Here is a 25,566-nt window from a genome sequence, read left to right as displayed (position 1 = left end):
AAAAGCATTATGAACAAAAGAAAAAGTCCCATCATCGTAAATGTGCTTACGAAAGAATCAAAGCGAATAAAATCAATATGAAATGTGGTACTTTAATCTCTGGAAGATTTGACCTCCTTATTAAAATGTCTTTGGCTTTTTGTATATCTCTAGCTTTACAGACAGTCTCACACTCTAGGTAAAGGTTAGGATAGGATTTTACACCTATTTTGTGGATTTACTATCACGAAACCATCGCGATCCATCTCCAATCTGCTGCAAGGTGTATGTATTTAGAAGGTGGATTTTTATCGATTTGACAGGGCGACATTTTAGTCGAGTTATGTCAGAGTTTGTTTACAAAAACATATGGTATGGGGCAACAAACATGAACAAACAGCCTCGATTCTCAATCCCTTGAGCAATTTCGCTAATTTATGGGTCATTTTCGCATATCAAATGTTGTTCCACAGAAGATTGACGATATTTGGTTGCATTTTTCGTCAAAAAATCGCAAGCGATACCACCACCGGCGCCTCCTCCGACGCAGCCATCACTCTTCTCAATACCCTTCCCCTTGATCACCACGGAACTGTTATGTCAGGTCGAGAAATGTCAATTTGCTCTAAACAACTCTACCTTCTATATCCATATACCTTGATCTGCTGATAATTTTGTATCGTCTTCCATTTTTATTGCAGTTACCCGTTGCACAAAACATTACAAACAAATTCCGTGTAATCGCGGCTTAATAACTGTCAAATGGTGTCATTGTTGTTTGTTTTCATTCTTCATTCGTATCACAATAGCGAAAATCGCTTTATTTATAGAACGCAATAAAGCTTCCTAGTTTCAGCTTTTCGGTTCCAATACACAGAAAATAGTCCACATCTGAACCGGTGACGACACACATGCGCCAGTGTACGGGGATGTGCGGTGAATAGGTTAAATATAGCGCAACCGGCTGCATTCTTCCGGTACATTAAAACACAACTATCGGTGCTGTGCGCCCTGCTGCAGGAGCCGAATCGAGGAGTTTCTCCGCTGGTGAACGTGCTTGCAAACATGATTAAACCATACGAAGATCCACCGCTGATCGGGGACTGGTGCCGGGAGAAACGGTTGGGCAATGGAGGTTTCGGTGTGGTCACACTCTGGAGGAACAAGCAGACGCAACAGGCAGTCGGTAGGTGGACGTGAAGCGAATCCCACTGGGGGAGGGGATCCCTTGGAGCAGATCATTTAAAACAGCGTTCTCTCTCTCGCTCTAGCGATAAAGAAATTCCACATTCTACAAGATCGCAGCGAAATCACCGATAAGCACTGCGAGCGATGGCGCAACGAGGTGAAGCTGATGACGGAAACCGTCCAGAATGAAAACATCGTACGGACGGTCAATGTACAGCCGACCTCCTTTATCCAGGAGCTGCTGCGTAGCTCGGCCAATGGGCTGCCGGTACTGTGCATGGAGTACTGTGAGGGTGGTGATTTGCGCCGTGTACTGAACCGGGTGGAAAATTGTTCCGGACTGCGGGAACAGGACGTACGGGATGTGTTGCGCTCGCTGCGTAACGCTGTTGCGTACCTGCACAGTCTAAAAATAACGCACCGGGATATAAAGCCGGAAAATTTGGTGCTTAAGCAGCAGGGCGAACGGTTCATCTATAAGGTAGGTTATCGCTGAGCTAGTGTATGATTAAGTGGTGGTGATGAGGATTATCTGTTTTTTGTTTTCGTCTGCAGCTTACAGATCTCGGGTATGCAAAGGCATTGGACAAGCAGAGCCTTAATGCAAGCCTGGTCGGCACGGTGGAGTACATTGCACCGGATCTGATTTACTGCGATCGGTACAACTGTTCCGTCGACTATTGGTCGATGGGTGTGATTGGGTACGAGATTATCACAGGCGTACGTCCGTTCATACCGCACGCACCGATAACGCGCTGGATGATGCACGTACAGCAGAAAAAATCGGCCGACATTGCGATCACGGAAGACAATCGGGAAAACTACACGTATCACACGGACATATTTCCCGAAAACCACATATCCGACTGTCTGCGCAAGGAGCTGGAGAGCTGGTTCAGGCTGGCGCTTGAGTGGAATCCAAAGAAGCGCGGATACGTCCCGTACACCAAAGCAGAACCATCATTAGCGAACGGAGAAAATGGTACCAAGGGCGTGAAGCAAACCGAGGACAACAAACCTTCGACAGTGTTGAAGATATTTTCCCTGCTCGATCAAATACTGGAAAAGCGAATTTTAGTGCTTTTCTCACTGTACGACTGCCGGTGGATCGATCTCGAGGTAACGCCGGAAACCGGCATGGAAACGTTACGCGACCACGTGTACCGAGTGACCGGCATTCCGGTGGATGATATCGAGTTTGTGCTGCCGCTGGAGCAGAAGCAACCGGCCGTAGGAAACGATACGCGCCCGTACGATCTGTATCTACCGGACTTTTACGGCAAGCCGATGGTGTACGTTGTCCATCGGGGCAGCCGGGACAGCATCGTGCAGCGTGATCTGAAACCACGCATACCGAAAAGTATTACGGACGTGTTTCAGAACATCAAGGTGAAGCTGAAACCGCACATGCTGCGGCAGTTCATTGCCAACTCGTACTACTTCATCGCACAGGAACAGCGGCTGTATGGGCAGGTGCTGGACGGCATCCGGAACTACGGGCTTATGCTGAACGACAACATTGCACGGCGAAAGGATGAAATTGGACGGATGAACAAGATTGTTTACGCGATACTGGGTGGTGTGGAGTATCACAAGCTTACCGTGTGCCATGCGCGGGATGCGCTCAACGTCGAAAAGGTATGTTTTCCACCAAATTTTGGAGGATTTCCAGATATTTTGAAATTGATATTTGAAAAACCATATATTGCAAAGTATGCTATGATTTGGTGAATGTTTTCTATACGGTGTCGTATCCCCGCGAATAGGCAGGGTTCGCTCATTTAATTGTGTAAAACGTCTTAATATTGTTGAATCCTCGATGCGTCTTATTTAAACTGTCCATACATACGTCTGCTATACGTCGTCAAAGGAGGCGTCGAATCAGAATCGAATCAGTTTCAGCGAAATCGTCACACGGAGTGCAAGCACGACTCGCACCTACCTTCTAATCCTTCCTTTTTGCTCCAGCGAATACCATCCGCAACGTTCGAGATGGCGTCCAAGCGGTGGATCGAAAACGGTGCCCGGATCGAGTCGAACGTGCGGAAGCTGGCGGAAATGGCGGACACGATCACGAAGCGGTACGAATCGGTGCTGAAGCGCAGCCGGGATGCACTGCGCCACGCGCTGCTTCATCCCCAGCTGGACCAGCACGATACCTTTGGGTTGCGCAACGTCGAGTGCCGGTACGAGCAGACACGCGCCCGGTTGATGGAGAAAATATTGAACGAAAAATCACACATGGACATGTCGCAGGCCGTGTACGAGTGTCTCAAGCAGCGGGATGTGTTGCTGCGCGAGCTAGCCTTCCTAGAGCTGCAGCAGTAAGTGTGAAGGGGGGCGGAATGGGCGTGACACACATACAATGTTAACTGCAATATGCTTTCTTTTGTAGACAAATTCTTGATGTACGCCGTGAGATACAGGAGATTGAGAAGGTGGTGTGCAAGGTGATTGACGTGACGGAGAAATATAAGCGGGATCTGGCCCGGCTTAAGCTGGAGCATCAGGACGAAGTGTGGAAGATGCTGTCGGATTACGGACGATCGGCGGCTGCTGGGTCGTGCGAAAATGGTGTCGTCCACTTGGATAACATTTTACCCCTGGGAGTGGCGCACACGGATCCACCGGTCATTAACAAACCAAACTTTCTGGTCGGTGGTCCAACGACTCCACAGCTACAGTCCACCGTTTCGAACGAAAGCTTTGATGCGAATCAGGTGTGCTGCCTGGGCTATACTGATCCAAATGTGGAAGATTTGATTGCAGCAAACGAAACGCTGATTCACACGTAAGTATCTTCACGGGGGGCTACAACTTAGCGCTTGCTTCGATGGCTGTTAATGATTGGTTTTTGTTTCTCTCTTACAGCACAACCGATCTGTTGTCCAACAGCTTCTCGTTGTTGAAGTTGGCCGATGGTGCAGAATGAGTGAATCAAATATCTGTTACGGTTAATGATATCATGAACGTGAATTCTTCGCCCGCTCTGGAGGTGTGCCTACTACCATCAACAATTGGTGCTATTGACGGTCGGCCGTCACATGTTTTGTATTACCGGAAATTATTACATTAATAGAATTCTCATATCGTATCGCACAAATAAATATCTCCATTGCTCGTTTGTTAAGTGTGTCTACGTATATTTACATTTCAAACCCATATTACAACAAAAGAGCTACTGGTTGCTGCCCGGTTTGCCTTTTTTCCGGTTTAATTCTATCGCCAATTTCGTTCGCACGCGCACCGTTCACTATGGACTAGGCTGTTTGTTTGTCAAGGCAGTAGCCACATTCTTCTCATCCTTGCCCCACGTCGAAAGGTACTGCATGAGATCGGTCAGTCCCTCGAACTCGGTACGGCTCGTCGGTGGATTGTTCCGCGGTACTCGGGGCAGCACTTTACCGACCGCCTCACGAAATTCTTCCATCTGAAATGTGGAAGTCAATTTTTGGTTTTAAGCTAGCCGGACCTTTGTAATCTAATCGTACTCACATTGTTCGCTCCGCTTAGCTTCCATATGCCGAAGCAAATGGTGCCCGTCCCAAGGATCGCATACAGTGTGCCCCAACCGAGTGCCCGCAGCGCTAAGCTCGTACCGGCCTCATGCAGCGCTATGCTACCGTGCAACCCTTTGTCGAAATATTTCGGGTCCGATTTCTTCGCCGACATGATCGCTTTGCTGAATCCTGCTACCGCTGACGTTGCACCGACTGCTGCCAGAAATGCGCCAGCTGATTTTGGGTTTGTTCGAACGAGACAAGAGGTAAGGAAATGGGATTTTAATAGCATCGGTTACTATGATTTCAGTTCCACTGCCGTGGTTCCTGTGGTTCGGCCAATGGTTACCTCGATAACGAAATTTTCGTTTCTCTTCCGATAGTTCCTCGAGGGGCGGATTTATCCGGCTGGGCTGCTCCACTGTGGATGCCATCTGGGAATGGAAAAAAGCGAATTTTCAACTTAGAATTGATCGGAAACGAGGATTACAGCACAATTATTACTTTGTTTTGAGTAGAATATTTCCGGCAGCACGCAGTACGAAAATTACATGTAAACAAAACAGCAAAATATGCAAGAATCGTTTGACATTTGTTAAGTAGCGTTTACACTGCTACAAACATTTTGTCGACATTGGCATTTATTTGAGGTCAAATAGCAGCGATCTATATTATTGCAGTTGCATGTCGACAAATCCGTTGTTTTAGTATTTTGCGGCAAAGGATAAGTACGTTTGCGACCAAAACTTTTATTTCTAGACGATTTCAATGATTAAAATAAATGTGCTGGATCGTATACGAAAAACAAATTTTTAACACGTTTTGTGCCAGGAATGTTTATTGACAATTCTTTCCCGCGTATAATAAAAGCGATAGAGATATTTAGGAGCAGAAAATCAACAAAACCTTTAAATAGTAGTAACTTCCACAATTATCTACCAGCACCATATTTAAGTGATGCAGCATTGAGCATATTAAAAGCATTTTATCTGGGGTTTCAAAATTGTTTGGCTTGTTGAGCGTCTTTTTTTAAAAAAGAATTTTGTTTTATTTTAGAGAGAAATAATGTAGGATGAACAATAAAATTACAAATATAGTGGAGTTAAATAGTACCGAAGGCGGGCAGAGATCTTCTAAAGTTTTTAGTTTGTAGCTCAGTTAATAGAAAGTGATAAAGACGAATATAACCTTTTCCTTTCTATGGAACCGGTCAGCTGAATGGCAAATTAATATAAATTAAATCGCTGAAACTTGGCCGATCAAGCTCGGAAGTACCTTTCATATGGTAGCCTCATAATACTTTTGCTAAATATTTTTTTTTATACAAAGGAAATCAAATCAGATACGTGCTTTTGTAGCAACACGTATAGCCCACGCCGTGCCACGTGCACATTTAAAAGAAACAACATAATTTTGGGTAAAAAAAACTCCCAAAGCAAAATGCAAGACGACACCCTCTTAAAGTGAACTCTTTAAAGCTTACCGCAAAAATCGATTGTACCTTTCTGTTTTCTAGTAAATATTCTACTAGATAGATTCAGTTCCGAGATATTCCGTTCTCTCGTTCGTTCAGCACCTAGCATAAAGTCACTACCGCCTGTAGAAGTTCCTTCGCCGCCTACAACAATCGCCTCAATTTGCATTTAATTTCATTCCAACAAAATGGTAACGAACCATTGCCGCAGAACTACTGCAGAAACAGGGAAAGGTTCATAATTTCCACCAAGCGAGGACCCGGAACGGTGCAGCGGGAAGCAGAAGCGACGAAAAACACTATTATATTGACGAAATGATGACATACCTAGGTTTGAAGTGTTGGTGCCCATTCGAATGATGACGAATGTGAATGCGCCACACCGCCCTCACATTATTATCACCCACTTTTCCATGGAAATGCCGTTATAATGTCATCTTTATTGTTTTATGCAAATGAGTGTAATAATGTGCTGCTAAGTAAGGCAAGATGGGGAAGGAAGCAAAATGGGGGGAAGCGTTGGGTTTCGATTTAATGAAGCCATGATGCATATTGCGTGAGCTTGTCAGCGGGGAGTTTGTGGGGTTGATAAATTGATAGGATGATAAATTGAGTCTGCTAGAGGAGAAGTTTTTTTGTTAATGTCGCAGTACATAGAGGTCGGTTTATTGAAAGGCCCCCCTGACCGGCGAGGCTCCGAACGGCTGGCTCCTTCCGCTCCTAGGTTGATCCGCCACTGATTGCGACCATTGGCTACAAAGAGACTTCGCCTTCTATTAAACCTTGTCTACCAAGACACCTCGTCGTCTAAGCGATCTCACTGACTAAGGACCTCATCTACCAAGAAACCTCGATGCCTAAAGTATCTCATCCTCCTAAACACTTAATCGTCAAGAGACCTAATGGATTTCACCGACCGTGGTTCCTCGCCTGCCAAAAGATCAAGTCGTCTAAGTGCTATCACCAACCAAAAGACTTCGCCCTCATTATAAATGCCTCTTCGTCCAAAACATTTAATCGTCTGTGGGGCCTCGTCTACCAAGATACATAAGGGATATTACCGACCATGGAACCTCACCTACAAAGATATCTCTTCGTCCATGAATCTAGCAGCTACATTTCCCAAGAATTCTCGCAACTTCGTATCAACTTCGTCCATCAAAAGACCCTATCGTTCAAAGGACCTTACCACCCTCGATGAACCTCGTCATGTAAGGGATATTGTTGTCTAAGATTAGTCAGTTATTAGCAAAATGTTGCAAGTTCCGCCATTGAAGTCTCGATACACCACTGTGGGCGACGTATGAACCATATCAAACAAGCGAAATCAAACTCCATCGAATAATGGGAAAACACGTTCCCGTGATGAGTCTTCCATTCATTGATTGCAACTAACCGTGCACTGCCTGTGTTTGTGTGCGTATGCGGTCTAATTTGAAGTATTCTGTTAACCGAAATTCGCAAACCAGTTCGTTCCCCGTTTTGAACGACTAGTCGGAAGGAATGCAGGGAAAATCATTCATACTTCATTTTGTTTCTGTAGCCGCACACACACACACACACATTCGCGGTACACATCCGTACCGTACCGGAGAATCGTATCAATCCGGTTTTGTTGTGCCTGTGAAGGATTTTCGGAACGCTGTTTGCTCGAATGAAGGAGCTCTATGCACCGTGTATCAGCATTCCGTACATTCGGGCCAATGAGTTCCTCGAAACGATTTATCGATTTCGTCCTGAGGCACACAGATGCGCCCTCGGGCGACTATCCGTTTGGTAGGGAAATGATGGTCAAACAAACATCAACGCATTCGTCCATTTATTCCAATGCACCTTTGGTAGGCTTTAGTCGATGAAAAAATGCATACTTCCCGTCCTGAAGGCACATCCTTGCTAGTTATCCAAAAACCGTCCCCATCATGACACCCCTACCACCAACCAGCCACCAAGAACGATATACTACGGCGCACTGTATTCATCCATAACTTAATCAAAAAATCAACCTCCGCTTGCTTGATTTGCGAAATGCGTAAAGCGAAGTGAGGAGCGAACGAACAGAAAAAAGATACACCCAGATACACACACTACTAAATTACGCACCCTCCCCCCTTGTGTGTGTGTGCACTAAAGAGAATGCATTCACACACGCACACAGAGAAAAGGAAAGCAGCAGCAACTTCTTGCCAGTGCACACAATGCTGCTGAATGGCGCGCATTGTATCGACGGATCATGCGCACCCACACACACATGCAAGCGTGCGCACATTCATTGTTTTGTTGCAAAGCACTATCGCCACAACAATTGCACTTTTCTGTGCAGTCATCGGGGTATGTTAAAGTGAGAGGGGGCTCGTATGATACGAGCTGCCAGAGAGAGAGAGAGAGCCACGGCATCAATCGTGGAAAAACAGTGGGCGTTACCGAATGGGGAAAATCTGCCCTAGGACCGCCCCTTTGTAAACCATACGCGGGCAGCGATTGGATGTGGCGGTTGTGTTTGCTGACGTGACGTCCTTCAAAATGGAGGAGAGCGGGCAGCAATGGGCACACGAGGGAAAACTGGTTTCTTCGTCACACACAACCACACGGGATACACGTTTTCTCTCCACACACACACACGGACGCACGGACGTGAGAGCTTGCTTGGGTTGATGCGTTTCGAAGCGCGAACGTGCCGCTGGGTCGGGTTTGTTTCGGTTTGAACAACGTGCGATGCAGACGGACCGCGTCGTCGAGCTCCTTGTACCAACAACTTCCCGGTGGCGGTGTGCCGTTAGAACAGCCAGCATCAGCCAGTGTGTGAAGCCAGTGTGAAAATCCGTTTTGCAAAACATAGTAAGCGTGTGTGCTGACGTTTGACGTGTTTACTGAGATGCGGTGAATTCATGCCCGCTTTGTCAAATCATCGAGCTGAGTGAATGTGGCTGTGTGTGGCGAAGCGTGTGTTAGCAGCGTTTAAAGCACGTGCGTGTTAAAAGTGCAAACAGAGAAAAAGGTGCGTGTTTGTCCAAAACGTGTTCGGTTGAATTTGACGTAAACAAAAAATTGAAATGGTCTATATTGACAGTGATTGTTCAGTAGGATAAAGGATTATCAGTTCACCCCACAGTGACAGAGAGTGTTCGGAAAGAAAAGCCTTCCCGGCTCTCAATCTCATCCGAGTGATCCGCCGAAAAAACAACGCCCGCGAAGTAAGTGAATTGACCCACGCCCGTTTGACATTTTCATTCCGTGCGTTGGTGGCATTTTCCAAACAAAAAAAAAACAACAACCCACTGCTGAAGGATGTGCGTCGATCAGACGGAATCGACAATCGACTGGTCGTGCTCCCTCTATCTCGTTCCCGCGCCCGTAGACCACTCTACCAAAAATCGATTATTTGCAATTTGCCCTCTGACTTTTGTGGGGCTGGTAGGAGCCGAGAACATCGGCTTCCCTAAAGTACCCGTCACCATCCTCACCATACGTCACAGGGACATTCTTTTATCGCGGGATTGTCTAGATTCTTTAGTGCGGACGAGCGCACCACCTCACTAACTAGTAGTAGTAGTAGTGGGATGACCTTTTACTAAGTACCATATGTGTGTGGGTGTGTAATTTTCGGGGGTGGATGCTTCATGCATGTGTGCGTGTGTGTCTGGGCATGGTTTAAATTGGGCAAATTTGTGCAAACCGCGGGTGGATTCTTGTAGGTGACTAGAAGTTGATCCTCGCTGGCGGGAGACGGTGGACCGAGTTATTTCAAACACGGCTATTCGATTGTGCGGCGTGCCAGATTATTTCGGTCATTTTCGTGTGTGAGATGATTTAGTTGAACTCTTAATGTCTTTGCCGTTTACGGTACCGTACCGACCTGAGGAGTATGACCTGAGCATGGGATGATCTGAGCAAAGGTTGAAGTGTTCCTGGAGACTATTGGACAATTGGCAACTGAATGAGATACATTTGCTATGGCTTTTCTCACTTGCGATAATTGCTGTTTAGGTTTAAAGTCTTTTTTTTGAGTCGGTGGTTAATAATCCGGTTACGGTAGAGTGTACTGAACATCGTCACATGATGCTCCAAACTGTGACCCTCAAAACTCTCCAAAAATGTCTGAGGAAACCTTTTACCTAACCAAACTCAATTTTTTTCTTATTTTTCTTGCGAAAAGCAGTTTTAAAATTGGCCTACAAATGATCGAAAGGAGAATAAATTGAAGAATTATTACTCAAATTACGATATAAAGTAAAGATATGATGAATTTTAAGCATTGTTATGTGAATCATGGGCATCACACCTCTCAGGGGCTTTTGAAAGGTTTTAGTAACGTATTACTACCAATTTGACGGCCGCTGCAGTAAGAGAAGGAGATTATCAGAAAGTTTGAAGATTCCTGACATATGGAGAAGGATATTGGACTGAGTCTCAACCTGCAAGTCAAGGAAGCCCTTAAGGACAGGCCTAGACCTCGTGAGCTTCTAAAATTATTGAAGAGGAGTTTAGTAAATTCCCCTCCCTTTTGGGAGCACATATGGAGCGCACTACAATACTTGATTGGTTAGGCATTATTAGCATTGATTACAGCTTGGCATCCGTTTCACAAACAAACATTCTCTGACAAAAGAACTAGCAGCTACTTCTCTTACACATACTTCGCACGCAAAGTGCGTCGATCGTTACGCTTCAAGTGTTGGCCATTTTTGACAACCATCGCAACCACCGCAACGGGTCGAATGAAGGCCCGGTGCGCGCACCATTGGATTGGGAATTCCAAAATGGCTCGTTTGCTGCATGCCGCCTGTTCTTCCTCAGCTAACGAGTACCGCACACCGGGGTAAGGTGTATCCATTACACATTACCTGCAACTCAGCGGTGGCAGTGCGGTATGTGCGAAATATAACGCGTTCAGTGTAGCGTTACGGGTCCGAAACCGAACCCTTGCAAGGATAGTGCCACCCGCTGAAGGCTAGCTCGGCAAGTTGTCTAGAAAACCGTGAGGCTTTGCGAATGAATTATTGCGTCTTACCACACACACACAGAAGGGCTGAAGCGGATTTTCACAAACAATCAAACCACGCGCCGATGACGCTAAACCGTCAACGAATGCACAACTGCTGCAGTTGCTGGTTGTCCATCAAATGAAGCATGCATTTTTAACCACCGCATAACTATCGCGCTGCACCGCACCTGATGTGGATTGCGAAACACTGCTTTCCTGTCATGTTTATCGCACCGGTTAGCGCAACCCTGGTTGGCTGGTGAAAAGCAATAATGTGCAACCACTGTGCAACGGTCGGGAGCGAGTGCTTTCTCGGAAGTACAAAATGGGGATTCTAGTGCAGTACATTTCCTTGTCTATCACCACGTACGTATATGATGAGATGTAACTACATATGCTGCCCATACATAGAAGTAACCGTATCGCCCTTATAATAAGCTCACATGGTAATGAGCCACGAGACGAGCTTTGGTGATGTGCTGCCGTTTGAGTATCATCTCTCAAAAGGAAATCCGGTACGGCCCTTGAATGGTGAGAGCGAAAAGCGACCGAGCGAACGTTTCACCTCCACGGGAATCATTCCATTGACAGGGCAAAACTTCGAGCAGCCGGAGGTGTGATAAAAGCTATGCAAAAAATAGTCTCCTTTTGCATGATTTTCCACTACAAAAAAGGAGGAAAAAAGGGCAAATGTCTTTGTTAGTAATTTTCTTCCCAGTGTTCAGTCGCTTTGCTTTGTGGCGCATTCGCAATAGATCCGGTGGCCGCTTGCACTTTGCATACTAATTACCTTTCTTTTCATTTCGTTGCTAAGAGCTTGTTTTTCGAGGCGCTAGCATTAAAAGTAAGACAAAGTTGTATGTGGGACAGTTCCCAAGGCAGGGAGAGGCAAGAAGCAGCGGTTTTAATTGTTGTCCTTTTACAGCCGGGAAGGAACGTAATCTTAACTTCACCACCAAATTACGATTTAAGGCTTTATGCTTTGCGGTTTCTTTTACTTTGACTTGATTTTTTGATTTTTGTTGCTGTGATCTTGATGCTCAATAGAGTTGGTGGCAAATGGAGGAATTTGGCATCCTAGATCTAGGATATTTTTCATCAGTTATAGACGGTATTGTACAAGACAATACCAATAATGTGATCAGGAATAGACGTAGTCCTTAGAGAAAAAACCCTCAGCCCTCACGTATGACATGTAGTCAAATCGTCTGTTAAATGATGTGATGATGATCAAATACTGATGTGTATGTAGTCCAGTAAATGTCAACTAAAATTTCTAGGGCCTTAAACTTATTCGTCGTTGTGTGTACCACCTTGATAAGTCTGGACATGGCTGGGCTTTACTGGTTTTCCTGATGTCCTGGGTTTTGTTTTGGCTGTGCAGCCATGTGTCCTTCCTAATCTTCCTTGTATATTGCCTGAATATCTGGTTTAGGCTTAAATCACCTTCTTAAGTTGGGGCTAGGAAGGGTGCAATCAAGTGAGAGTCCGATATAATTTTATGCTAAATATGGGTCTCCTGGGCAAATTTGAATTAATCTTCAGAAAATCGCTTCTCATTAATATGTTTCTTGGTAATAATTGATTGCTTGTTTTAAGGGGCATATCAATTTAAAATAATAAACGATTTAAAAATTAGAAAAGAAAACATTATTTCAAAAAATAAAATTAAATTAAATGAATGATAATAAATTAAAAAAATGTTAAAAACCATAATTTTGTGACCTAAATAAATATAATTAATAAACCCAACATGAAACCATAAAACCAACTAATTCTAAGAGATGCTAGACATTATATTCGCTTCTCTTGAAAATATTCACCACCAGAACCTTCCCGAACCGTATTTTTAACCGCACTGTTTTTTTAAATAACTCTTACCTGTTGAGCCTTTTAAACCCTTGTTTTGTGAATACCATCACGTACCGGTAAGCCATCCTGTACATACTTCGCTTGCTCGCCATGCCACTTGTCCCCGACAGTATCTACCATATCAATCAAAATCTGTTTTGCACGCAAAAAAGTTCCTTTCATCACAGCCACAGATCACTTTCAAATTCGTCGCACAAGAAATGTCGCTAAACATAATTTATGCACTGCAAATCATTTGTCCGCACGGATGAGATGTTGGTGGGGATTGGCAATAAATAAGTAGGTAGCATTTTAATTTTTCAACAACCACTTGGCGGTGGACGTGGTCGTGCGTCGCTGGCTCATATTTTACCCTCACCTGCACGTACTTGCACGGCTGTTACTGAGGCTGATGATGATGATTGCCGACGGTAAAATTTGTCAACCATGGTCGGAATGGGCTAGATGCGTTGCGTTGCACAGCGGAGCAAATAATAAACGGTAGCGTACCACCGAGAGCTCCACGAGACACAGCATCAACCGAGTTTGCTGCATAAATTTGCAACCATTTTGTCGGTTGGTTGTTTGCAGACGCAAAGGGTTGTTTTTGTTGCCCAGATCGGTGGACATTGTTAATCGGTTTTTGCTGTTTCTTGCTGTTGCTTCCTCGTCTAATCGATCGATCGATGCTGGTGAACTCGCGTGTGGGACAAGTGCGTGCCGCGCTGTCAATGAAGCGCATCAAGATGCATTTAGTTACAGGATATAAAACCAATCATTTCTACCTTTCTAATCGATACGGGGCCACACCAGTTTTTTTTTATCATCATCTTCTTTTCTCTCTCTCTTTCTCGCGTTTGCTTGCAGAGCTCCAAAGTTCCACGGGCTGTGTGTGTGTTGTAGAGTACGGTTTTCCATTCGAGGATATCTGTCGACCGGACGGAACGGTCCAGCAGCAGCCAGTTGCAATCGACGGTTGATCCATCAGCAAGTGGCGTACAAAGTGGCGTAATTTGATGCGTTTCGGGCTATTTGCAGTGTAGCTAAAATTAAAGAAATTCAGAAAACCGAATACAGTTCATAAGTAAGTGTTAGCTTAGTAAAAACTGCGCGTGAATAGTGAGGCAACAAACAGTGACACCGTGTATGCTTTGTGATCGTGATCCGTCAGGGGAGGCTTATCGTGTGCTGGGTGCTGGGTTGTGTGCAAAAGTGCGTCTAGAAGGCTCGCTCGGGTGAAGGGCGCGCTAGCGATAGGTTTGATCTTCGACGTCGGCAGAGTGAACATACACACACAGACGACAACCCTTGAGGGTAGTTTCTTGTTCGACCCGTGACAACCGGGCTAATTAGTAGTGGAATTGTGCATTCACCGAGAGCTGTGTGCAGTTGTGGAATAGTTGCTAGCTAGTGTACCTCCGCTCGAGAATCGAGAATGTTGCAGTCCAAGAGAAGCCGTCGGCCTTAGGCTAGCTCATTCTGTATACGTGTATGTGTGTGTGTAAGTGGGCCAGGTGTATAAGTGTATTGTGCCACTCCTAAACTCCTACTCTTTTGGAGAACTACTCGAAGATTCGTCCGAGGTCCTCCCTGGAAAAGAAAAGAAAGAAGGTTCCCAGTGAGTTGATGTGGCGCTAGGTGTCCTGACACCAACACCTTTGTGTTTGTGACAACAGTGTGATCCAGTCTGTGATCTATTCGACCTGCCCGAGAGGTTGTGCTTGACCATCTGTGGTGTGGTACGGCGAGTGTGCTGAGTGCGGTTGGCCGGTTCGAGCGCAATGGCAGTATCCTGCCCGGAAGTTATGTACGGTGCATACTATCCTTATTTGTACGGCCGTGCCGGACCCAGTCGACCATTTTATCAGTATGAAAGGGTAAGTGTAACAGAATCGTTTCATGAGTCACTACTACTATTGTGGGTTGGTTATCATAATAAAATGCAGCCTTGAGTGCATGACAGCTGTCAACGAAATAATGTAGCTGAATAGTGGGAACAATTGACTACGCTTCGATAAACTAGGTTTTTATGTTTCATCTTAAAAAAACTGGTTTTAAACCTTTTCTGCAACGCCCACAACCTGTTTATACTAGCGAGATCATTATTTGCATACTATATCGTGCTAGTCGACATAGTCGACATACAACTGGAAGCGTTTAAAGCAGTTAGTAACAATAACAATTACAACTTACTGAGCACGGCAAATGAAGTTATAAAACCTGTTCCTGATAAAGCAATAGTAATAGTACATTCAAATAATGATTTATTGTTATGGGCGTACCCAGCACACGGCGAATGGTGGCAGCAGATTAGAAACTAATTAATCACCTGCACACCATTTAAAGGTAGGCACTAATTTCACCTCACCGAGGACCGAGGACTGCTGGTAGCTAGCAGTCTTGTTTTGTATGCTTGTAAAGCTGTTTCTTAAAACTTTTCCTTCCCTCCCCGGTTGTGTACCGCCGCCGATAGGTTCGATTTATTTGCTTCTGTAATGTGTGTTCTCCGCGCGCTCAGTCTGCCATGCCTCCACCTTTTCTCTTCCTCAACGACACTACGGCAGGTACAGGTTTTCTTCTTCAGTGAACCTGTTCCGGCTGGTGGCGGTTCCAGTAGCGATATGGAGATGTTTTAAAATCGTAAAGATGCTACCGGAGCGATTAGTCACGACAATGTTGCCAACTCGTTTCCACTGCCGTTGGCTTTGAAACAGTGTCCAGCAGCTTCTGAGCTGCTGAACGCTCAGTTGAGTGTACATTGTCCGTAGACTGCGTAAAAGGAAGTTGAAGGTCTTCCTGGAGGTTGTAGAAAAGCTTTCTGGCAGCTTTTCATAAATCACACAATGACATACTGCCTATGTGACTCAATGTTACAATTACCCAGGAAATATATTGAAATGGTTGTTGAAGAGGTCTTCAAGCGTTCAATGGGGGCGACGCTACATAAATCTTCTAGAACACTTCGAGAAAGTTATGGCCATACCTGACGATTTTGTACCAGTGGAAGTCCAACCCACTGTAGAAGATACGTGACAGGAGATTACATTTCTAAGTACCCACTAGAGAGACCTTGAAATGCAACCAAAGAAAAACCTTCTCATGCTGCTTTCAAGTTGTGCGGTAGAAAAACATAAATTGAAATCTCTGTGAGACCTTGGATAGCCGATCCAATCGTTCCGAAGTCTAGCTGTCTACAAACCAGCTCCAATGTATAGATTGCAAATTTGAAAAAAAGCTCCAACCGTTCCTGAAGCTCCCCTGTTCGAAGGCATGGCAGTGTGTGCAAGGTGCGTTTATCGTTGGGTTTTTCAACGCTCGCGGCTCGCTCTGTCCCTCTGTCCGACCCGATGCGTATAATAACAAACCTGCATTCGTTACGCACCTAAGCTGCCACGCTGGCTCACGCACCCGCAGAAAGCACACGGGCCCCTAGACCTCGTTCAAAGGTGCGTGCAGAAAGTAATGAGCGAACGGGGCTGGTGGGTTGGTTTCAGTGCATACGGTATGTGTTTTTCTTTTTTGTACGTCCCAATCGCTCCCCCCCCCTCGAGGTAGTGCATCGATCGCACTACTAGCGTGGCTATTTATCAGTGCTTCAACAATTCCACCAATGTTGTTTGTTGTTTGTTTTTCACCGTACCTCGCGATGTGCTCGATTGGTGACGCACGGTAGGGCTGCAGCGATTGCGCGTGGTGTTTTTTTTTCTTCTCTCCTTCCATTAGCTAACCGATTTCGGACCGATCATGCCACGGATCGGTTTCGGTAGCCCTCCAGGCGAAGCGCTGGAATGTGTTGTGTGCATTTGGCTAATGAATGATTGGGCGTCTCCATAACAGCGTGTGCGTATTGCATTTTAATTTAAATTAATTTATACTCTGCCCTTCTTCGAACGATTGAACCACGAACGGGCTGGCAGCGGGAGAGATTTATTAAACCTGGGTGGAAAAAAATATAAATGAATGCATCATAGCGTTTGCACAAATGAACACACACACACAAAAAGCAACCAATTTGTTGCACCTGAGAGGATTGCGTTTGGGGGGTGGACAGAGCGACCTCCCTGAAATATACCGACAATTATGTATTTTAATTTATCAAATTTACTGCCTCATTTGGTGGGGTTCGGTGTAGCAATTGCTACAATTTATGTGCCATCGAGCGGGAATTGAAAAAAATCACCACCCCCGGATGGGGAAAGGTTAATTTTACCGAAAGGATCACCGGCGAGAGCTTGTTGATTAAATGAGGAGTTACGAACTCCCGGTGGTGCTTGTGGGGTTAATTCTTTCTGTCAACAGACTGGTACCCAGTAGTCTGGGTAAATCATCACTCAGATTGCCATCACATGGTTCGTTCGTTCGTCCGTCTCGTCTAGGAATTGATTAAATAAATCTACCTTTTTAAATGTATTCCGGCGAAAGTCCATCATTACGGACGATTCTACTAGAGCGATACCTTAGCGCATTAGCGCTTAACACTGCCCTCGTAAGTCGTGAGATTTGATTGATGTTTTCAGCAATGGTTCTCGAACACACGAACCAACCACTCCAACCGAAGAAGGTGCTTTGAAGTTGCAAAACTTCACACGCCTTCACTTCAAACGTTGGCGAGGCAAACGAACGGGCGAAGAAATCGGTCTGCTCCTCAACTGATCCTTTGGGTATGGAAGGAGGCATCTAAGCTTACCCTGGTTGCACGGTAGGCTTGGGCACGGTTAGCACGGCCGCCGGCCACCGAGATGGTATTAATATTTAATGAGAAAATTAATTATTAATTTCACCCAGAACCACGCACAGGAAAACGGCCATTTTGATGTAAGCGCAGCACGGTTCGCAACATCACCGACCGACCGTCCGTGCCCTTGTTGGGGAATATAATTGCACTTGACTTCTCGATAGCTCTGCCCCGTCGGGGACGATGTGTGTGTGTATGTGGCAGGGAATTAATTATGCTCTAATTACGGACCACCGTAATTTCCACGAATCGTGGAACTCGTTGGAGCTAAACACTGTTCGGGAGTCTCAAGCCACCCTTCTTGAGACCCTCGCCAGGAATAGAGTTTTCAAAGGTGCTCCAAGGGAAAAGGGTGGAAGATTTCCCCGACACTCCGCCTAACGTTATATCGCTGACACGCACACGCGGCCATTGTTTGCTAATTTGTCCTAGAACTCACCAGTGGGAAGTGATTAAGTTTTGCGGCCTACAAAGACAGACAGAGAGAGAGAGGGAGAGAGAGAATGTGATAAACATGCAAACTGTCCTGGTAAGACTGGTATCTACGGGTACAGCATACCCATCAATGGCAGGATTGTACGAGGGCTGATAAGACTCCCGGGAACCAGATCCGATGAGTCATTGTAGAAATCATTGAGCAGGACCGACGGATGAAACAGGAATGTTGATGAAGAACGATCGGTACACGGTGGAAGCCCGTGAAACGTTGTGTGGGGTGCTCGGGAAAATGGTGCACTTTTCTTCGTGGCCACACACGTGGAAGCCTGTACGCGCAGCGGAACTTGTATGGCAAACAGCTGAATGAAGAGAAAAACTCGAGCGAGCGAGTGTTTAAAAAACGATTAAATTATTCATTCATTGGCAGAAAACTTGAAGCAAATGGTTTGGAGAGGGTTGCGAAACGAAATACGGGAGGAAATAATTACAAAAGCTAAACATGACATGGGTGGGTAACATGAACGAGGTGCTACTATTTGTGAGACTACGGTACTGCAGCGGGGTTTGCATTTGTAAGTGGAGCGGTTAGTTTTTCTTGTTGGGAAATTTTGTAGTTTACACACGCTGTTTAATACAATACAGGCAGAACAACCGGCACCGTTATAGCCCTGAAAAGATATGAGCAGTACGTTCAGTGTAATGTTTTAGAATTGAAAACATCAAAACTTTGCTTACATTGTATGTTCCGGCTGTAGTGGCGTTTGGATGTTGTGACGAAGGTCGACTATAAACTTAGAATTACAACACTTCCTTTGGAACGTTGCTTATAACGTTAATAATAATTATAATGGTAATAAACACGATAAACACTTATATTTTATTTACACCAGTCCCGACGAATGCCCTGAAATGATGGTTGTCAACACTGAAGTGACAGTATTGATAGGGCTATAACGCTTAGTTGATTGCTTGAACATAACGCTGTCAAAGATCTAAATTTTAGTAAACAAAAGTATTCGTCGTGGTGTTTTGTGTTCTCAATTTCAAAACAAATAACATCTTGTTGAAAAACTGCATAAAAATATATTACAGGATCGAATTTGTAGATAATTCTTCCGAAACCGATTGGTAGGTACGTATTTAGGGTAAAATTCAAATCAAAAATGTCCCTCGCAACCAACCCTAGAGACCAGCTGTAAACACGATGTCCAAAGTACAGTGAAACACATAACTTCAGCTACGGACGGTTTGCAATTCCGCTGACATTCTTTGGAACAATCGTTCGCGCAACATCTGCTGCATGTGCTGCCATTGTTGCAATTTCCTTAGCACACGCGGTATTAGCTCCTTGCGCTTGAAGAAGTTCTCTTCCGGCCCGTCACGTTGCTGCACTCGACTGACCACATCATAATCGGGCTCGTAACCGATCATACGCAGAAAGTGGTCAAACTGAACCGAGCAATAGTTTTGGTAGATCATATCGATCTCAAAGTTACGTCGTTCCTCGGGCGTCATCGTGGCATCCTCGCCGAATGCTAGCCGGAAGATTTCTTCCAATTTTGTGACGTGTGGTTTCTCCACCACGACCGGAACTTCTTTCCGTCGAAGACGCGAGCGGGGTGGCTTAACTTTGTGATCCGGTTTCTTGTACGGAGTGGCTAGTCCACGGCGTAGCTGTACCGCCAGTTGACTAATTCGATGTTCCTCTTCCGCGGCTCGAACCGCTTGAATCATGCGTCTACGCCGGCGGAACCGTACCTTATGCTCGATGGAGTGCAGCAGCGCGGCGGGCATTTGATCGAAATCGGCCAACAGCTGTAGAACCATCTCGAAGATGAAGGCAAAACATGTGACACCGGACAACCGTACCGACGTACCTTCGTCACGTTCCTTGGCCGGTAGTAGCTTGCTGTAAACGACCGTAACCAAACTTTCAATCTCACGGTTTCGTACATTGTGGATGGCATCTTGGAGCGGTCCTTGTACCAACTCGTCGAACAGTTGTTTCAACTCGACGGTACGCCGCTCGTAGAACTTGCGCCTTTCGTCCATGTCCCGAATGAAGCGACGTATGGCTTGAATTTGATTCGCGAAATTTCGTTGCACTTTTTCCGATTCCATTTCCGCGTTTGACTTTACCCAGTTCATCAGATCTAGGCGTGATAGCAGCGTCATGGAGTTGGTGTTTAACTCCGCTACACCGTCCAGCAACTCGGCGGGACTGGTAAACGCTTCATGGACGGGTTTATTTTTCGCTAGGTACTGCTGTTCGAAAAATCTCTTCACCGCCCAGATATCGTTCCCATCGTCGATGTTGCGGATGTTGACCGTATCGCGTCGACTGATCGAAATTGGGTAACTTTCGAGCTGTCCTTCATCGTCCTGATGTATCCAATCGTTGCGTTCGCGCCATTCTTTGGGCATGATGAGGTACAGGAAGTTTTGCAGCTTCAGCCGCTGCACCCAGATGCTCTCGAGCCGTACCACCTGATTCCACAGACTGGTCATCCGGGTTTGAAGTTCTTTGAGGCGAGCCTCCAGCTGGGCAGAGGTTTCAAAGTATGGTTTCACTACATCCAGCACCCTCATCGTTGCACTGAAGCGTTCCTGGCGAATCGTGCGGACCGCTTCCCGAAGTTCGGTACAACGCGCCGCCAGCTGCTGGTAGCAATCGTTCTCGATGTTCTGTTTGCGCGTCTGTCCCACGATATACTCCTGCCGATAGTACGTCTCGAACTGACGGCGTCCCGATTCGCGAAGGTTGTGGATGGCGTCGATACGCATGAAGTTCCGTATCCTTGGCCGGTACGTCAGTTCATTGCGATAGTGTGCATCGAGCTGGGTTGCTAAACGGGATTGGAACTTGGCTGATTTGGTCGGTCCTAGCATTTCCTCGTCGAACGGCAGTTCTTCGACGTGTAACCGTTGCCGCACATCCTGACAGCCACGGGAGCGTGCCGTGTGGAAGCGACTTTTCCTCGCATTACGCTGTGCAATACGATCCGGTGTTGGAACCACGTAAGGATTGCTGTAATCATCCAGTTCTTGCAATTCATGTTGCTCCACGGAACTACTCTTGCGAACCGACTCTTTCGGAGGGGATGTTTCTTCAACCTTTGGAGAAATGTCACGAAAAAACTCTAGCGGAAACTTTCGCCCATTTAGCACGATAAAGCTGCCACTCGCATCACTCAAACAGTCGAGCGTTGAGGTGTCCGATGCTTGGGTTAGATCGGGTTCGGCCGCTTGCTGATGTAACCAATCGTGCTGCAAATTTCGAAAGAAGCCTTCCTGCAGAATGTCCTGATATTTTGCTCTCAATTTTTCTACTCTTTCCCGGAAAGAGTCGACCGAGGGCACTTTTGAGGTGTCGGATCCTTCGGCACCTTCAGAGCTTTCGGTGGAAGACATTTTGCGGCGTGCTGTTGACGTTTTACCACGATTCTGTCAAATCGTGGAGTCATGGATTGCTTTGCATGTTTAGATTTAGTAGTATTCGTTTGAAGTGAACGCGTTTCCATGGTAGTAGCGAACGAAGGAACATGACAGAACAATGTTCTATGGATGGCGTTCGTAAATTACTAGTGCTCAAAGTAATGTCCCGAAAAGGAGTTTAGTCTTGTCTTTTTAACTTACGCTATAAAGAAGTTAACAGTGCCGTCGACTTGTATCCGAGAGGAACATAAGTAAGCATACCAATCAACAAGCGCAAAAATAATTGATCACTCATATCCTCAGGCTCTCTTGGACATGGGCAATGGGATCAGAATAACTCCACCGAGAACCAAATGTTAATAAAGCAATACTTTGTTGCTTACCGCTGCAAGGTTATGGAATTTCAATACTAATTTCCAATGGCGGTGAGTAAAATGGCGAGCCTGTTAGCTCCGGGATCCAGGGCATAAACACTTTATGCTGTTTCACTCACGGAAACCTTCCGCGACGGGGGTTGTCAATCGTGTCAGGCTTGAGTTTGATGAATTACACCTTTTTAGGGAGCACTTGTCGAAGGTGGCATAACTTGCGGTGTATAAAATCGACCCTTTACGGTGCATAAAGCAGTGTGGAATTTATGCAAAAGCTTACCAAACCCCTACGAGTTTCTCCACGGCCACGTACAGTGAAGTTCTCTTCAGTAAAATGGTACGAAAGCAAGCAAGGCATCAAAAGCTAGCATTGCAGACATTTTCACTCAACCGTTTCCGAGCCGAGAGTCTCCCTATTGGCCAGCTTGCAGCAGACAAGTGCATGACCGCTTTTGGGATGGTTGGGCTTAATTAATTAATCAAAATTCTTGATGCCAGCTGCCGCGGACGGATAGTTCGAAGTTCTCGGTGGACCGTTTCCCAGCTATTCGCAGACCGTGGACTGTGAAATTTATATATTTTTTATTACACTTGCCTTGCACAGCATACAGCAGCTCTTGTTGCCCAGGTGTCGTGTAGTGTGATCTCCATTTATGTAGCACTATTGAGATGAATCCGCCGCGTGCAAGTGTCGCGGAGGTGAGTGCTAGCCTATCACCTACTGGTCAAGCTTAGAATTCCATCCTAAGGGTGGAATCGCTTGCCGTGGCGTGGCGATTCCGAGTCACGTTCTGCGAGATATCGCCCCTTCCATCTGCATCGGGGTAAGCGAAACCAGAGACGTGGGTTGTGGTGAGGTGGAGTAGTTTGATCGTTTCATCAATTCAAGGATTGGCACCTGAGTCGTATTTTTATGGTGTCGGGGTCTCTTGCGCCGTGGATTGCTGAAACCGATTCAACGCTCGGGTACAATACGCACCCAGCTCCTTATATGAATTGCAGATCCCACCTCCCACCGAACGTTTGCCGTTGTCCGTCTGGCTGGTGGGTCTGGTGAGGTGTTTGTGGCCGTGTCAGTGCACCTTGTATAGGGCGGTAGCCAGCGGTGGCCGGTGAGTGACAACAGTCCCGTCACGTCAGGTCTCGTTCTCCCGGTGACAAGTGGTCGTGGTTGTAGAAATGGGGAGCCTATCGGAACATTTAATATGTAACATCGTACCTTCCTAGAGCCGTTTACCTAATTGTTATGTTTTATTTATTTATTGTGGAGTCACTTCAAAGCTTTAACAGTCTAGTTTTAGAAGAAAAAAACGTTTATTACTTCGTGCAGAAGAAGCCCTTTTAAAAGTAATTCAAGTCCGAAGTTTCTACGGGCTCTTGTTCTTTAGAACATCAGCGAGAACCACTCACAACCTTGTCGGTCCTTAATGACACTCATGTAAAGAGATATTGATAATTTGTTCCTCGGAGCTCAAGGTTAGGAAATGTACTTGTTAGCTATTAATTGTTCTTGTACGGTGCTCTACCTACTCCGGCGAGGGATGTCAGCGAAAGACCTCTTTTTTCTGCACTGGGACCTCAAAAGCCATGGTATTGTTGTCCTTTTGGGAGATTCGAAGAACCGTGAAGCTGTTCTTTGGACGTGAATGAAGACACTGGCATAACGCAATCAGCAAAAACCATATCGTTGTCGGTGCGTTGTACGGTTCACTCCTTCCGTGGCATACAACCTGTACGCAGGGAAGCTGGCCTGAGTGGCAAGTCGTAAGAAAACCAGTCTCCAGAGAATTCTGACGATATTTTTTCTCTTCCTCGAGAGGGCTGATGCTAAACAGAGTGAGCCACACAAGGTAGTTCCGTCTGATCAGTCAATCAAAAGTTATTGCCTGTGTCTTCAGCTAATATATTCTCTTTCAATGTATTTTAGGGGCAAAAACACACACACTTGGAAGCGATCTCGCAAATGAACACTCGTTGAAAGTATCACCTTTAGAAATGTGTTACAAGCAGCCGGCCTGACTGTGAATGCGTTATCTCTTCTAAATTTGCGAAACCTCAATCAATCGATCAAGTGATATCAATCTTCAAACGAACCTTTCATCGCCAGACGGTTGTGGACGTCCGTTCTTGTGGATATTGCTAGCGCCCGTTTGCATCGAGGCATCGAGGCGTTTGGTGACGCCCCAGTGCGGCTGATGTTACACGTCATCCCGTACGTTCGGGTACCGACGTGGCCCTGTTCGATGGAATAATCAATTCAGCTCAGACGACGCGCGACGCACCAGATGCGGGATGACCAGTTTTTCTTGCGCCGGGGACGGGAAGCTGCATTTCGCGAACGGCGTGCAGCTTGCAGCGATTGTCATCGTTTAATCAAGATAATTGACTAATTGACTGGGTTATCGCAAGATGCGAATCTAATTGAAGAACGCGACACACGGCGTCCCGGGCGGCCGTTCGAACCACAGGCAGAGCACCTACACCGGCCCTGTACCTGGGCCGAGGACAAAACGCGGACGCCTTCGCGGACATAGTAGCGCAGCTACCGAAACAAAACAAAAAACCAATGGTGGATGTGATTAATGGGTTGTATGGGTGCAGGCGAGAAAAAACTAGACACCCCGGGCTTTGGACACCGATATGGCTAGACCGGTGAAAGTCGCGTCTCTCTGTCCAGTTTGGAATCGCATCCCTGGAATCGAGCGGTATCGAGTGGGAATTCGCTTCACTAAATTAACAATCCATCCCGATTGGTCCCTGACGGGCAAACCGACACAGGCTGCCTGGGTCAGTTTTGCGGTGAACCGTCCCATCACTAGTGCGTAGCGAATTAATTGCAGCGTGAGCGTCGTGCTGCTGATATGATTAGTCTGCTACTACCCGGGAAAGACCACCGTGATGTCTCTGGGGGATTATTTTCGAAACAAACAGCTTGGTGTCACACATCGCGCAACGTCAACGGAAGCTTCTGTAAGCGATTGTTCGATTCTCTTTTGCTCATCTTGCGAACTGATTCGTGCTGGACATACTAATTCGAATCGTATCGCACGCAACTGTGTTTCGTTCTGGTTTGTGAAAGTGGTTGTTTGCTTCCATCCACCTGATTGATTGTCATCGACTTTCTTTCATCTTCATCATTCCCAACAAATCTTTAAGCGAGGTAGAAAAATCAAGCACCGGTAGTGCTATAAATCATTTGCCAAAGAAATATTCTAAATTTGGTGCTCTATTTGGGGTATCCCGCCGTGTAAGGAATGCTGCCGGTAAGGAAACCCAACCGATATATAGATCGATCAGTGCAGCAAGGCGTTCGTCTGGGATGTCCAACATTAGATGTCGTGCTGATTTTAAACAAACACCTGCAGAGTTTCATTCCCTGCGTTCGATACCTCGATCGAGCATGATTGATTTTGAGCGCTAGGATTGATGAACGAGCAAGATTAATGTATTCCTGCGTTGGTGTAACTCAATCGCTTGATGTACGATCGGGAAAGACTTGCCGAAGAACTCATTACGCAACATTTAACATCACAGAAAAAAACGATGTAGTTATCATCCCGTCCTAATGGACAAAACAGAGCCTTATCTCGGTCGATCAAAATGCGGCATCGAGT

At 45.9% G+C, this 25,566-nt stretch overlaps 4 protein-coding genes across 7 annotated transcripts in view; 2 read left to right on the top strand and 2 right to left on the bottom strand.

Moving 5' to 3' along the window:
* Window positions 1-757: 757 nt before the first annotated feature.
* LOC118512528 (inhibitor of nuclear factor kappa-B kinase subunit beta) lies at window positions 758-4,291 on the top strand. Of its 2 annotated transcripts, XM_036057073.1 has the most exons (7): window positions 781-923; window positions 1,000-1,165; window positions 1,251-1,648; window positions 1,723-2,805; window positions 3,136-3,491; window positions 3,563-3,958; window positions 4,039-4,291. In XM_036057073.1, the coding sequence occupies exons 2-7, from the start codon at window positions 1,045-1,047 to the stop codon at window positions 4,097-4,099; spliced, it is 2,415 nt and encodes an 804-aa protein (XP_035912966.1). In that variant the 5' UTR covers window positions 781-923; window positions 1,000-1,044; the 3' UTR covers window positions 4,100-4,291. The 2 variants fall into 2 exon arrangements, with proteins under 2 accessions (XP_035912965.1, XP_035912966.1); XM_036057072.1 differs by having other exon boundaries at window positions 758-1,165.
* LOC118512532 (transmembrane protein 242) lies at window positions 4,287-5,265 on the bottom strand. The gene is made up of 4 exons (XM_036057084.1): window positions 5,172-5,265; window positions 5,017-5,101; window positions 4,663-4,901; window positions 4,287-4,597 (listed from the first exon to the last, which is right to left on the bottom strand). Exons 2-4 carry the CDS (start codon window positions 5,099-5,101, stop codon window positions 4,421-4,423), a joined length of 501 nt encoding a protein of 166 aa, XP_035912977.1. The 5' UTR covers window positions 5,172-5,265; the 3' UTR covers window positions 4,287-4,420.
* Window positions 5,266-13,878: 8,613 nt separating this feature from the next.
* Window positions 13,879-22,514, bottom strand: LOC118512529. 3 transcript variants are annotated; one of them, XM_036057077.1, is made up of 6 exons: window positions 18,882-22,514; window positions 18,770-18,814; window positions 18,268-18,505; window positions 18,148-18,174; window positions 14,390-14,563; window positions 13,921-14,016 (listed from the first exon to the last, which is right to left on the bottom strand). In XM_036057077.1, exon 1 carries the CDS (start codon window positions 21,555-21,557, stop codon window positions 19,380-19,382), a length of 2,178 nt encoding a protein of 725 aa, XP_035912970.1. In that variant the 5' UTR covers window positions 21,558-22,514; the 3' UTR covers window positions 13,921-14,016; window positions 14,390-14,563; window positions 18,148-18,174; window positions 18,268-18,505; window positions 18,770-18,814; window positions 18,882-19,379. The 3 variants fall into 3 exon arrangements, with proteins under 3 accessions (XP_035912969.1, XP_035912971.1, XP_035912970.1); XM_036057076.1 differs by lacking the exon at window positions 14,390-14,563 and having other exon boundaries at window positions 13,879-14,016; XM_036057078.1 differs by lacking the exons at window positions 14,390-14,563; window positions 18,770-18,814 and having other exon boundaries at window positions 13,879-14,016.
* LOC118512531 (protein vestigial) overlaps window positions 13,979-25,566 on the top strand; it is a 39,307-nt gene continuing 27,719 nt past the window's right edge. The window contains exon 1 of the mRNA XM_036057083.1: window positions 13,979-14,850. Coding sequence (XP_035912976.1) covers window positions 14,755-14,850 — 96 coding nt within the window. The 5' untranslated portion in view covers window positions 13,979-14,754. The remainder of the gene's footprint in view (window positions 14,851-25,566) is intronic.

The sequence above is a fragment of the Anopheles stephensi genome, chromosome 3, assembly GCF_013141755.1.
Source record: "Anopheles stephensi strain Indian chromosome 3, UCI_ANSTEP_V1.0, whole genome shotgun sequence".
In the NCBI taxonomy this organism is placed as follows: Eukaryota; Metazoa; Arthropoda; class Insecta; order Diptera; family Culicidae; genus Anopheles; species Anopheles stephensi.
This window is presented reverse-complemented; position numbering and strand designations above follow the sequence as displayed.